This window comes from Sorex fumeus, unplaced genomic scaffold (genome assembly GCF_029834395.1).
Source record: "Sorex fumeus unplaced genomic scaffold, SorFum_2.1 ptg000007l, whole genome shotgun sequence".
NCBI classification, from domain to species: Eukaryota; Metazoa; Chordata; class Mammalia; order Eulipotyphla; family Soricidae; genus Sorex; species Sorex fumeus.
Genome location: NW_026606064.1, coordinates 46,033,034 through 46,045,554, shown reverse-complemented (window position 1 = coordinate 46,045,554; position 12,521 = coordinate 46,033,034). Strand labels below are relative to the sequence as shown.

Here is a 12,521-nt window from a genome sequence, read left to right as displayed (position 1 = left end):
CAACCATTGCTGACCATTTGCTGGCAGAGAAACAACCCAAACCTGTCCTTCTCTTCACAAGTTTATGTGGTCAATTTTTTCCTGTAGAGACTCTCTTCCAGAAGCTTCTCTGGGCTTGTATAACCTGGAAAGGGACTGAGAAGACAGTCTTTGCCTTTGAAATGAATGTTCCTGTAGATTTGAATTCTAAGTCAGTTTTCCCCAAAATGGGTGTTACCACTCCACCACAGGTGGGTGGGGTGTTAGGGTATTGGGGGAACTTCCTGTTTATTAACTTAAAAAAAGAAGATTTCCAAGGGGGTTTCCAAGTAGTTTTGCGTTATTTTTTTTCTTTTTTCTTTATGTAAAGGGGAAGCTGCTGAACACGTATAATCTAGGTATTCTGACTTGTCTTAGAAACTTTGTAAATAATAGGATAATCTTCAATAAAGGTTTCAAAGGATAAGTTTGGAAGAGAAATTAGAAAGACTTCATAAATAGAAACTTCATAAACAGAACTGAATCTTGTTAGAGATTCAGTTAGGTATTCACCTCCTCCAAGAAAAGAATCCACTTAACTCAGCACTGATTTGGTTTAATCTTTGGTCTCCACTGGATATAGCTGACACACATGCACTTGTGGGCACCAGACAGCAAGGTCTTCGAAGACGGAGACCCCATCTTAGGGCTTTCCTCCTGCATTTTCCTGTCTAAGAAACTTTCATTTCATTCCATTTATTTCTTGTAAGGATTGTGTTAGCCACAAATTTGACATGTTGGGCCTCAAGGGCAACCACCTTCATCTGTGCTGTATTAACAGTGAGCCTCTTCTCTCTCTAAACTCTACATAGTGCCCTAGCCAGCGCCTGGCTCATAACTTCTGCTTTTTTCCTTAAGGTCAAGCTATGCAAACAAAAACAAAAAACAAAAAGCCCCCCAAAAACCAATAGCTTCTCCACCAGCCTGCATACCCATTTTTTATTTAAGTATAAATTAAATGCAAACCCTAACTGTAAACCTCTCTCCAGTCTTTTCTTGAAATAGTCTACATTTGGAGGCTCTTTGTAACTTCTCCTGTTCCTGTGCAAGGAATTCAGGCTCAGACTCAGAATTTGCTCTTCTCCCTTCTGTCTGCCTGGCATTTAGAACCGCAAAAGTGACTGTCACTGTCACTGTTCTTCCGTTATTCATCGATTTGCTCGAGCAGGCCCAGTAACGTCTCCATTGTGACACTTGTTACTGTGTTTGGCTTATCGAATACGTCATAGGTAGCCTTGCCAGGCTTTGCCTTGCAGGCCAGATACTCTCGGTAGCTTGCTGGGCTCTCTGAGAGGACGGGAAGGAATCGAACCTGGGTTGGCCACTTGCAAGGCAAACGCCCTACCACTGTGCTATCGCTCCAGCCCAAAAGTGACTAATTGAGGTTATGAAACCCAATTATTCCCATTAATTATAGTGATTTAATCTTACAGAATTAAGACTACAGTGATTCTTAACTTTTTTCATTTTCTTTTGAGGGGAGGGAACAAACAGGAGGTCAAACCCCCTGTTCCTTTGGACTATTACTGGCTCTGTTCTTAGGGATCTTTCCTAGCAGGAGTGAAGTAATCATGTGGTGCCTCAGACCTAACCAAGCCTGACTGCAGACAAGACAAGCACCTTACAGCATCGTAACTCCTGTACGATCTCTCCGGCCTATGTCTTTTACCTATTTAGGAATATGATCAGAACTACTGACACACCAGAGAAACATGTATATACGCTCAACATTTAGCTTATTTGGTGAGGATGGTGAGCCATAGCTAGTGGTCTGGTCTATCTCTCTGGCCCCAAAGTTCATGAACATCTAAAACTAATGTTATGTTAGACCAGCAATACCACTCCTGAGAATATATCCCAGAGAGGCAAAAAAGTATAGTCAAAGTGACATCTGCACTTGTTTGTTCATTGCAGCACTCTTTACAATAGCCAGAATCCGGAAAAAACCTGAGTGCCCGAGAACAGATGACTGGTTAAAGAAACTTTGGTACATCTATACAATGGATTACTATGTAGCTGTTAGAAAAGATGAAGTCATGAAATTTACATACAAGTGGCACTACATGGAAAGTATCATGCTAAGCGAAATGAATCAGAAAGAGAGGGACAGACATAGAAAGATTGCGTTCATCTGGGGAACATAAAGTAACAAAATAGGAAACTAACACCCAAGAATAGCTGAGCACTGGTGGCGGGATGGGTATTTGATCGTTGTATAATTGAAACCCAAGCACAAAAATTTGTAAGTCTACAACTGTACCTCATGATGTCTCACTAATGCCAAACATAGTAACAACAAGTCTCATGATGGAGATGTTACTGGGCCTGCTCGAGCAAATCGATGAACAACAGGAGGCCTGTGATGATGATGATGAAAAAAAAAAGAATAGCCTAGATATGTACCAGGAGGTTTACTCCATGGCTTGGAGACTAGCCGCACACGCTAGGGGAAAAGGCAGCTCAGATAGAGAAGGGAACACCAAATAAAGGGTATTGGGCGGATCCTCCCAAGATGGGAGATGCATGCTGAGAGTAGACTATAGACTGAACATGATTGCCACTCAATGCCTCTCTTGCAAACCACAGAACCCAAAAGGAGAGAGAACAAAAGGAAATGCCCTGCCACAGAGGCAGGGTGGGATGCAGGGGGTGGGAGGGATACTGGGATTAGTGGTGGTGGATAATGGGCACTGGTGGAGGGATGGGTACTTGATCATTGTATAACTGAAACCCAAGCACAAAAATTTGTAAGTCTACAACTTTACCTCATAGTGTTTCACTAATAAAAATTTTTTTAAAAAAATAAAAATATTAAACAAAAAAATAAAACTGTTATGTCAGATAGACCTCAAAAATAATAATAAAATGTTAAGTAGCAGAATATAAAGCTAATATATTTCTATGAATTATATACCATGTATATACATTACATTGTAGCTCTGTAGCACTGTCCTCCGGTTGTTTATTGATTTGCTCAAGCGGGCCCAGTAATGTCTCCATCGTGAGACTTGTTGTTTCTGTGTTTGGCATATCGAATACATCATGAGTAGCTTGCCAGGCTTTGCCATGAAGGTAAGATACTCTCGCTAGCTTGCCGGGCTCTCTGAGAGGGCCTCTCTGAACCTGGCTCAGCCCGGCTGGCTGTGTGTAAGGCAAATGCCCTACCGCTCTGCTCTCACTCCAGCACTCCACATTACATTAAGTATATAAATTATATATAAATCATATAAGGTTAATATAAAGTCTGTTGCACTTCCAAACACTGATACTGAAGCACTCAGAAAAGAATTTAAGAGAACAGTTTCATTTACAGTTTCATTACAGTAGCATGTAAAAGAAAAAATACTTAGAAATTAAGTATTTTTAAGGAGCTAATTATAAAACACTGACAATTATAAAACTTGAGATAATAATTAAGGCAGAATACATTTGTTGTTTTTGTTTTGAGTATTGGCTGTGTTCACTGTTTACTCCTGGCTTTGCACTCTGGGATCACTCCTGGCAGGCTCAGGAGAACATCTGAGGTACCAGGGATCAAAACCAGGTCTGCCACATGCAAAGCAAGTGCCCTACCTACTATATTATTGCTCCAGAGTCTATGATTGAAAGTCTTAATATTGATACTGTACTCAAGTTCAGGTGTTCAACTTTTGAACGTCAATTTTCGAGAGATTAAAGTTGATACTAGAAAAACATGTTTATTCAGGGTTAGTGGCCTGAGAAAATGGCAGACTCATGTTCCCCAAAAACATTTCTGCATGGTCACAGGAAGCAATTTCTATAGAAAAAGAGAATGAGGAAATGCATTTGCAGGAAGGGTAGGTTGGCAACTGATGAGAGCCCAGGGTGAATCAATAAATTCCCTCATGTAACTAGCAAAGGTTTTTGATTATGGGTTTTGTCCTCTTACCCCTTAGGACAAGGTAAAAGGGACATTGTCAACATTTTCAGTCATCCCTGCTCAAACTAGGTTTACAGTCTTAATAGTGAATGTAGCTCTTAATTTCTTTCGACTTCAATATCATTAAAATATCATTACTACTTAAGAAATCCTTCAAGTTTCCAACTTTTTTTTCTTTTTTTCAGAAATTAAAAACCTATCCTAAAATTTAGATTAAAGATCGAGGGACCCTAAGAGTCAAAACACTCTTGAAAATGAAGAAACGTTTTAGAAAATTCATAAATTGATACTTATGGTTTTAAAATGTACTTCAAAGACTTCTGTAAGAAACACACATTAAATATAATTATATAAGGTAGGGCTGGAGCGATAACACAGCGGGTAGGGTGTTTGCCTTGCTTGCAGCCAACATGGCTGACCCGAGTTCGATTCCTCCACCCCTCTCTGACAGCCCGGCAAGCTACCGAGAGTATCTCACCTGCATGGCAAAGCCTGGCAAGCTACCTGTGACGTATTCGATATACCAAACACAGTAACAATTGTCACAATGGAGACGTTACTGGGCCCACTCGAGCAAATCGATGAACAATGGGAGGACAGTGACAGTGACAGTGTGAATTCAAAACAAAGAAATTTTACTAGAGATGCAAAGGGACCTTATATAATATATTTTAATAGTTTCATTTACCAAGAAGACATAGAAATCCTAACTGTATGCAGTAAACGACAGGTTGACTCTTAGAATTGATCTAGTCCAATTTCGTTCAGTTAAGGAAACTGAGGCTAAGACAGGAACATGACTTTTTCTGATTCTCAGCTGCTTGATAGCCACTGACTGAAAGATATAAACACAGTATTGACTCTCTTTATGGAGTAGCTACTACCACTGAAAAGCACTACCCTAATTCATTCTGCCTATAACCCCTGCTGGGTCACTCTGGCCGTACTATTTCTTCCCTCCTCTGAGCACCCCAGTACCTTTCTATCTCTCCCTAAGCCCCCCTACCTTGCTAGAATTGTTTCTCTGACTATCAGGACTGGATTCCCACTTTCCTTTCTTCAGAGCAAACAAAGTTCATCACAACTTCCTAGAAAATATTTAGTGATGGAGTGAATACCTGTTTTCTGTAAGAAAAATTTTTTTACAAAAAAAAATTTTTTACAGGAGGACAGATCTTCCTAGCAGCTTCAACGTTTATTCAGAGTCTGAAAGAGTTAGCAGGAGCACAGACAGGTCACAAAAGCTTTGAAATTTTCTTCAACTCTGGAGCTGTTTAATGAGTGGAGCTCTTGCTTCTTACCTTTCCAACTCTGAACGCCCCATTCCTCTTCTGTGGCTCCCCTCCCCTCCCTGTTATACTTTCATCCCCAGACAGGCAGAAGGAGAAAATTTGACTTCTTCCCCTGTTGTGATTGATTCAGAGGTTCTTATCATGCATACATTTCTTTTCTCTCCAATTTTTATATCCATATTTAAATCATGCTTGGAGAAGTCATTTATTGGATTCCCTCAGGCTCATGGTAGAGAGTATATGAGATCTTTGATAAGCTTAATATATTTATATTAAAAATTAATAAGAAAGCTATATTGTTTGCAACTTTAAATTGTAATTTGATTGAATTCATTTTACTTAATATATAACCTCAATTCTAAAATTACTAAAAAATAATAATAAGATGTGATGAGATTGAAATCAGTTCTGGGAACCCCATCTTTGTTCCTGAGGGACCAAGACTGTCACATGGCAGACAATTTGTGCTGCCATTTCTCGTGTGACATTTAGCGTCAGTACACGGGTGCAGCAACCCCCTTGGAGGCTTCAAATGAGTCCTCTGTGGAAGATTATGTGCAGGCTCTTTTTAAATGCTACCATTAAAAAAATAAAATTTAATGGAAAGAGATAAGCTTTTCCCAGCACAAGCCAGCTCCAATTTTATATTTCCTTAATCTGTTTTATATACTGCAGGAGGAAATTAAAATAAGATTGGTCTGGCTGACGTGAGCATGTGGTGAAGTTAGGAGGAGCTGAGAGAAGGGAGACAGTTACAGGAAACAATTGCTCTGAATTGTCAAAAATTTAACATAACTTCAGCTTATTGGTTTGTTTCTTACCGGGGTTGGGGACAACCTCATCTTCCCAGTGGACTGAGACAGTTATGGAAAGCAGCTAGGACCTACAGCCCCCTTGGGCCCTCTTGTCATGTTACTGAGACCTGTTGCTCCTGCTTATCTCTCCATCAGTTCCCGGTGATGTCCAGTACAAGGCCCATGTGGTCTGAGCCTCAGCTTCCTGTCCACCCAAGCATGGCAGACCACTCATGCACATGCAGAAGATAGTCCGAAAGTTATTTTTCACATATATCCTGCTTCCTTCTTTGAGAAAACACTATTGTTGACTGTTTCATTGTATCTGTATTTAGTTTCTTCTCCCTAAATGATGCTAGTCTTTTTCAGTAGCTTCAGGTTGATCTTCTGAACTCTGCTAAATCCAATTCTTTGCTGCTTCTAACCAGTCCTGGAGTAAGATTCAATATCTAAATCTTGCACATGCATATATGTTCAGGAGCTGTCCCCACCCCTCCTTCCCATATTATATTTATAACCAAATAAGAAAACACCAGCATAATGCTGCCTGGGGCAGGGGGGCTTGTGATCTCTCAATAGGCCTCAGAAGTCATATCTGTGGCACCCTCCAGTTCCTCTCCTCAGTCCCTGCAGACTGTCCCCAGGTTTATTCCTGCAGACATGGACTAAATGTTAGATTGAGTCTTGACAGTCATATGCTCATTTTGGGACTTCGTCTCAGGCCAAACAGGATAAACAATGATTAGGCGTACCAGCTTGTGCTCGTGACCCTTCCACGAGGAAGCAGGCTGGGAGGTATGGAAGGGGGCACCAGAGGAACGCCAGCCACCTTCCTCTTCCTGACTGGGCTCTACAATACCAGATTGGCTGTAGGGCTGGACACTTCCTGCTGATGCTCAGGCACTTGCTTGTAATGGGACTGGCAGGTCTGCCTCTCTAGTGAACAGGATCTGTCCCATTCACTTTGGTTCTGGAAGGATAGGCCTTATTCTGAGAGCTGGGAGTGGGGAGAAATGGAAATGTAAGATGGGAGGGAGATTGGGGCCTCTAATGGATGTGAAAACATGTGGGTCAACCTGATCTGGTCATTTAGATTGAGAGTCTAAACACAGAGGGACACAGGTGATTCTCTGTATGAGGAAGTGGGAAGATATATACCCAGAAGCGTGGGAAGCTGGTGTCAGCCTGCATCTGAGAAACTGCTGGGACCTCACTGGGCAGGGGGCATCATAAATGTAGGGAGGGGCATGAGCCCCTGGTAGGTCAGGCCTGGCCTTTTCCTAGACTACTACAAATGGGCCCAGTGGAGGGGTGTTTCCCCTTTCAGACATTCGCATTCATTGCTAGACCACGGTCCACCTGACCCTTTGTTGAATAGAAAAGAAGAAAAAAATCTAAGACTGCTTTTTAAGTGAGAGAATTTCCCAGCAAGGACCTGAAGCATATCTTTGCTTTAAAAACCTTTTAAAATTATGCTCTTATTCCACTGTTTGCGTAGACCTGATGTAGAGTGATGGAGGACCAAGAGCAGGACAGGGGTACGAGGTGAGGAGCAGGGCACTAAAACATGAAGCCTTGATTCCCCAAATGTCAGTCATTCACCATTTGCTTTTGATCTGTTCAGAGCTTAAAGACCTGCGTGGTGGAGGACTGATTCCCACTCCTCCCCTCCCTGGTACCCCTGCTCTTACCCCTGGGATTTTGCTGCAGACCAACGTGGCAGATAACTCTAGTGAAAACCAAGAACTCTTGTGACTCAGAAATAATCTCATGAGATTACAACTGTGTGAGCTGGGCACCCTTCAAGGCAGAGAGAAAAAGTTGGGAGTGGGGTATCTTTCTCTCACTCATTTTTAATTCTTCAGTCATTAAATCTGTGTCAAGATCCCCTGTGTTTGCCTATTTTATACCAGCCCCAAAACACTGTTTTTTAAAGAAAAAAATAGTCAGAATCATAGACCTGAACTCCTGCTAATGACTTCCTCCTCTTAAATATGTGGGACCTGTCAATTTGTTCCCCAAAGTGCTTCTACTTTCTAAGAATTTTACTTAACACTTACACCATACACCACTGGTGGCTCACACTTAAATGTGACAACACAAAGTGCAGTGTTGGTTAAACATTCAGCAAAGTGTCCCCCAGGGAGAAGGCTCAGAGGGTTGTAGCATACACTTTGCTTGCCCCTGATTTAGTTCCAGTGCCCTGAGCACCACTGGGAACAACACCAAACCAGGAGTTGCCACGGAGTACCACAGGTTATGACCAGTTGTGGTCTAGACACCAAGAAATAAAAGGTCAAGTATTGGACAGTCTACATATCATAACAAAAACAATTTGCAAGTAGTCTCAATTTCCAAGAGTAGCTTAGTGAGTTACAGTCTGTAAACATGATGGAATTAATTGTACAGGACCATTAAAATGGTAATTACGCTGGCTATAAATTAAAATGGAATAATAAATAGTGGCTGTCATTCGAGAAAAATCACTATATGAATTCTCACCCCAGAGGGCTTGTTAGAATATCCTGAGCTCATGGCTCACCCACAGAGGGCAAGTCTCAGTTAATTCTGTGTGGAGTCTAGGCATGGGTGCTTTTGGTGAATATTCCTATACAGCCAAGGCTAAGGTTCTGTTGCCTGATGCTTTTCCAGTCTCCTGATGGCACATTCACATGGAATGCAATGGGTGTAGTGTGGTACTCACCCTTATTACATCCCCCAAGCCACCCATTTAGACAGTATAAGATACTTTTATTTCTATTTTTATGTTTATCTATTACAAAAATACTTTTGAGGCCATTGCAGTTATTTGCGATTTTGTGTGTGTATTTGTTTTGTTTTGGGGGCCATGCCCAGCAGTGTTCAGGGGTTACTCTTGGCTCTCCACTCAGGAATCACTTCCTGGTGGGCTTGGAGGACCATATGGCATGCTGGTATCAAACCCTGGCTGGCCACATTCAAGGACCTACTCTCTGTACTATTTTTCAGGCCCTGTTGGACAATATATTAATGTGTTTCTTAATAAAGAACCATTTCAAAACTTAGGGTAAAGTAGCCACCTTGTGATTATACTTACAGATGCTTTGGGTCAGGAATTCAAATTGATAACAATATGAATGACTTACCTACTTTCCACAACATCTGGGATTTTCATTGGGCAGATTAGAATCTTCCTGGCTGGTGACTGGAAACATCTAGAGGCATATTTAGGCAAATTTCTGGTCTGGTGTGTAGGCAGACTGGCTTGAATGGTGGGCTCAGCTAAGACTCTCAGCCAGAGTGCTTGCAAGTGGCAGTCCCAGGACTCCTCTGGCAAACAGCCTCATGAAAGGAGAGTCTGGTTTGGCCATTCTAATCTGGCCTTGGAAGTCACCATCACCACTTCCTTTAATCTCTATTATTGATATAGCCACCAACTCACCCAGATTTCAGAAATATTTTGCAGGTAGGATTGGTAAGATTTTGTGATAAACTGAAAGTTTAGAATGGAAGAGATTATAAAATACCCTTGCTTTAATGTCACGAGATAAAGAGAATACAAAAATATATGTTAATAATCACGGTGCATGTGGCTGAGAACTGAACTTAACACACAAAAATGAAGGTTGATTTTAAAGTGATCTCAGCATTATATTTCATTCTCCGCATTGCTTAATCATTTTTGTAGCTTTCCTTAAACTTCTGTCTCTATCCATAAATGCATGCACAAACAACCCCTCCCAATGATTGGACAGCAGGCCCCTGCATTACCAGAGGAGTAAGTTGCCTGTCTAAGTGCCACAGTAAAAATCATCTTTGTCACTTTATAGTCTCTGTGGGGGAACCGTATGCTTCTCACACTGTAGACCTGGAATCTAATCTGTCTTCTTTTCTATTTAGGCTTTTGATATTATGAGAGTGACACATGGAAGAGAGCACAGCCTGATTGAAGACTTAATTCTACTCTTAGAAGAATGTGATGCTAACATAAGAGCATCTTGAAAGAACTCAGTCAGAGGCATTGCTCATCCCTTTATTGGATGACTTACTGAGGTCACACACTATGCAGTTTGCTGTGGGAACCTCCCCTGGTGGAAATGCTCTTCTGTGTTTATGTAGGTAAATAAGGGCAGACATATGGTTGCAAACCAGAGGAATAATTAGCTGTAGAGAAGCATGATTATAATAAATACAATAAAAGGTTGAAAATGCCACCTAGAAATTATTGTGTTTGCTTATTCTTTGATAGGTTTAATAGTTAAGATGTTAATGCTAAGGTTAGAAAATCCTATTTTAAGCATGACAGATTTATAACTTTATCCTTGGATAAACATAAACATAGGGGTAGCTGAATAAAAATCATATTTACTTTCACATTTTGTTTCTGAGAAAAATCTTGTGTTCATTTGGGGGGCAGGCAATGCTGAATTTTCAAATGCTGTCCTCACTGTTTGTGGTGAATAATACATGTGTCCATTATTCACTTCCAATTACATTTGTAATCCACTGAGTTCTATCCAGAGTCCTGGAAAGAAGTCCCTTTAGATCTAGTAGAAAAGGATAGGAAATCTTAATGCAGACTGTTTCTCCCAGAACTCTCTGCTCTCTGTGTAACTCTCCCTCTGAGTATTGTATGACCCTTTGTGTCAGTCATGCCTTTTCCCTGCAATTCCCTTGGTGGTTTGAATGAGCCATGTGCAGAGAATGAATCTCCTTCTTGGAGGAAGCAGGGTTCTAACATTCTGCTCAAATCAGGCATGCTGTTTTTTCCCCCCCTATTACTCTTCAATTCTCTGACCTACTTTTCCAACTTTCTTCTTTAGACAAATTCAGAAAACCATTTCTTTTCTGTCACCCTCCCTCCTCCTCCCTCAGCCCCCCACCCCCATAAAACTTAAATTCTTTTATGGCTCAATAATCCTGAGAACAGTTTAGTCTGTGATGCTTAGATAAGACTCTAGTAGTCCCTAAAGCCCCTGGATCCTTGCAGCTGAAAGGATTCTCAAAGAACCTTCCCACACCCACACCTTATTTCACAAGCAAGAAATGAAATACAGAGGTGATGGCAGCAACTCATGTGCCCTCGATTCCTATTCAGGAGCCTGCCCAACTCCTGCAAGTGGCAAGGTCTACGGTGGCATTGGACATGGCCAAAATGATACATGGATATCTCAGCCAGCCCAAAGGAATCTGCCTCATTTGCAGTTGAGAAAGTTGATGACTGGAAATTGGAGTCTACTTGCTGAACCAAGCTGGTGATCACTTTGATCATTGAAACCCACACTATAACCTGCATGCTAATGAGTTCTGCCACCTTTTCTGTAGTTGTTTCTGCTTATGGATCAAGCACCTCTTTAACCCAAACAGTATCTCTCAGAGGCACAATAGCACAGATAGGTATTTTGAAGCCTGTTTTATAAGAAAAACTGGGCTTGAAATCAGATGGTCTGGGACTTTCTCTTTATTTACTTGTGAAAGCAGCTGAATCTCAGGCTTGAGAGAACAGTACTATGCTATTCAACAAAATGGGATTAAAGACCTGAATATCAGACATGAATCCATAAGGTACATAGAGGAAAATGTAGGCAGAACTCTCCACGACATTGAAGCTAAAAGCATCTTTAAGGATGAACAGCACTGACCATGCATGTGGAAGCAAACATAAACAAATGGGACTACATCAAACTAAGAAGCTTCTGCACTTCAAAAGAAACAGTGACCAAAATACAGAAAGAGCCCACAGAATGGGAAAGAATATTTACCCAACGTCAATCTGATAAGGGATTAATATCCAGGACATACAAGACACTAGTGGAATGGTATAAGAAAAAATCTCCAACCCCATCACAAAATGGAGAGAAGAAATGAACAGAAGTTTCCTCAAAAAAGAACTACAAATGGCCAAAAGGCACATGAAGAAAATGCTCCACATCACTAACCATCAGAGAGATGCAAATCAAAACAACAGTGAGATATCATCTCATACCACAGAGAATTCTACACATTCAAAAGAACAAAAGCAACCAGTGCTGGCGTGGATGTGGAGAAAAAGGGATGATCTTCCACTATTGGTGGGAATGCCCACTAGTCCAGCCTTTCTGGAAAACAATATGGACAGTTCCTCAAAAACTAGAAATTGAGCTTCCATATGACCCCGCAATACCACTTCTGGGAATATATCCTGAGGATGCCAAAAAAAAAGCACAGTAGAAATGACATCTCTATCTATATGTTCATTGTAGCACTGTTCACAATAGCCAAAATCTGGAAACAACCCAAGTGCCCTAGAATAGATGACTGGTTAAAGAAACTTTGATACATCTACACAATGGAATACTATGCAGCTGTTAGGAAAGATGAAGTCATGAAATTTGCTTTTAAATGGATAGACGTGGATAGTATCATGCTGAGTGAAATGAGTCAGAAAGAGAGGGACAGACATAGAAGGACTGCACTCATTTGTGGAGTATAAAACAACATAACATGAAGCCGACACCTATTAAGGATAGTAGATACATGGGACAGGAAGATTGCTCC

At 41.1% G+C, this 12,521-nt stretch overlaps 1 protein-coding gene across 2 annotated transcripts in view; it reads left to right on the top strand.

Annotated features, from left to right (window-relative positions):
- The window catches only part of SMYD3 (SET and MYND domain containing 3), an 853,166-nt gene extending 842,894 nt beyond the window's left edge, over nucleotides 1–10,272 (top strand). For both annotated transcript variants that reach the window (XM_056133094.1, XM_056133103.1), the window contains one exon: nucleotides 9,885–10,272. In XM_056133094.1, coding sequence (XP_055989069.1) covers nucleotides 9,885–9,986 — 102 coding nt within the window. In that variant the 3' untranslated portion in view covers nucleotides 9,987–10,272. The remainder of the gene's footprint in view (nucleotides 1–9,884) is intronic.
- Nucleotides 10,273–12,521: the final 2,249 nt, after the last annotated feature.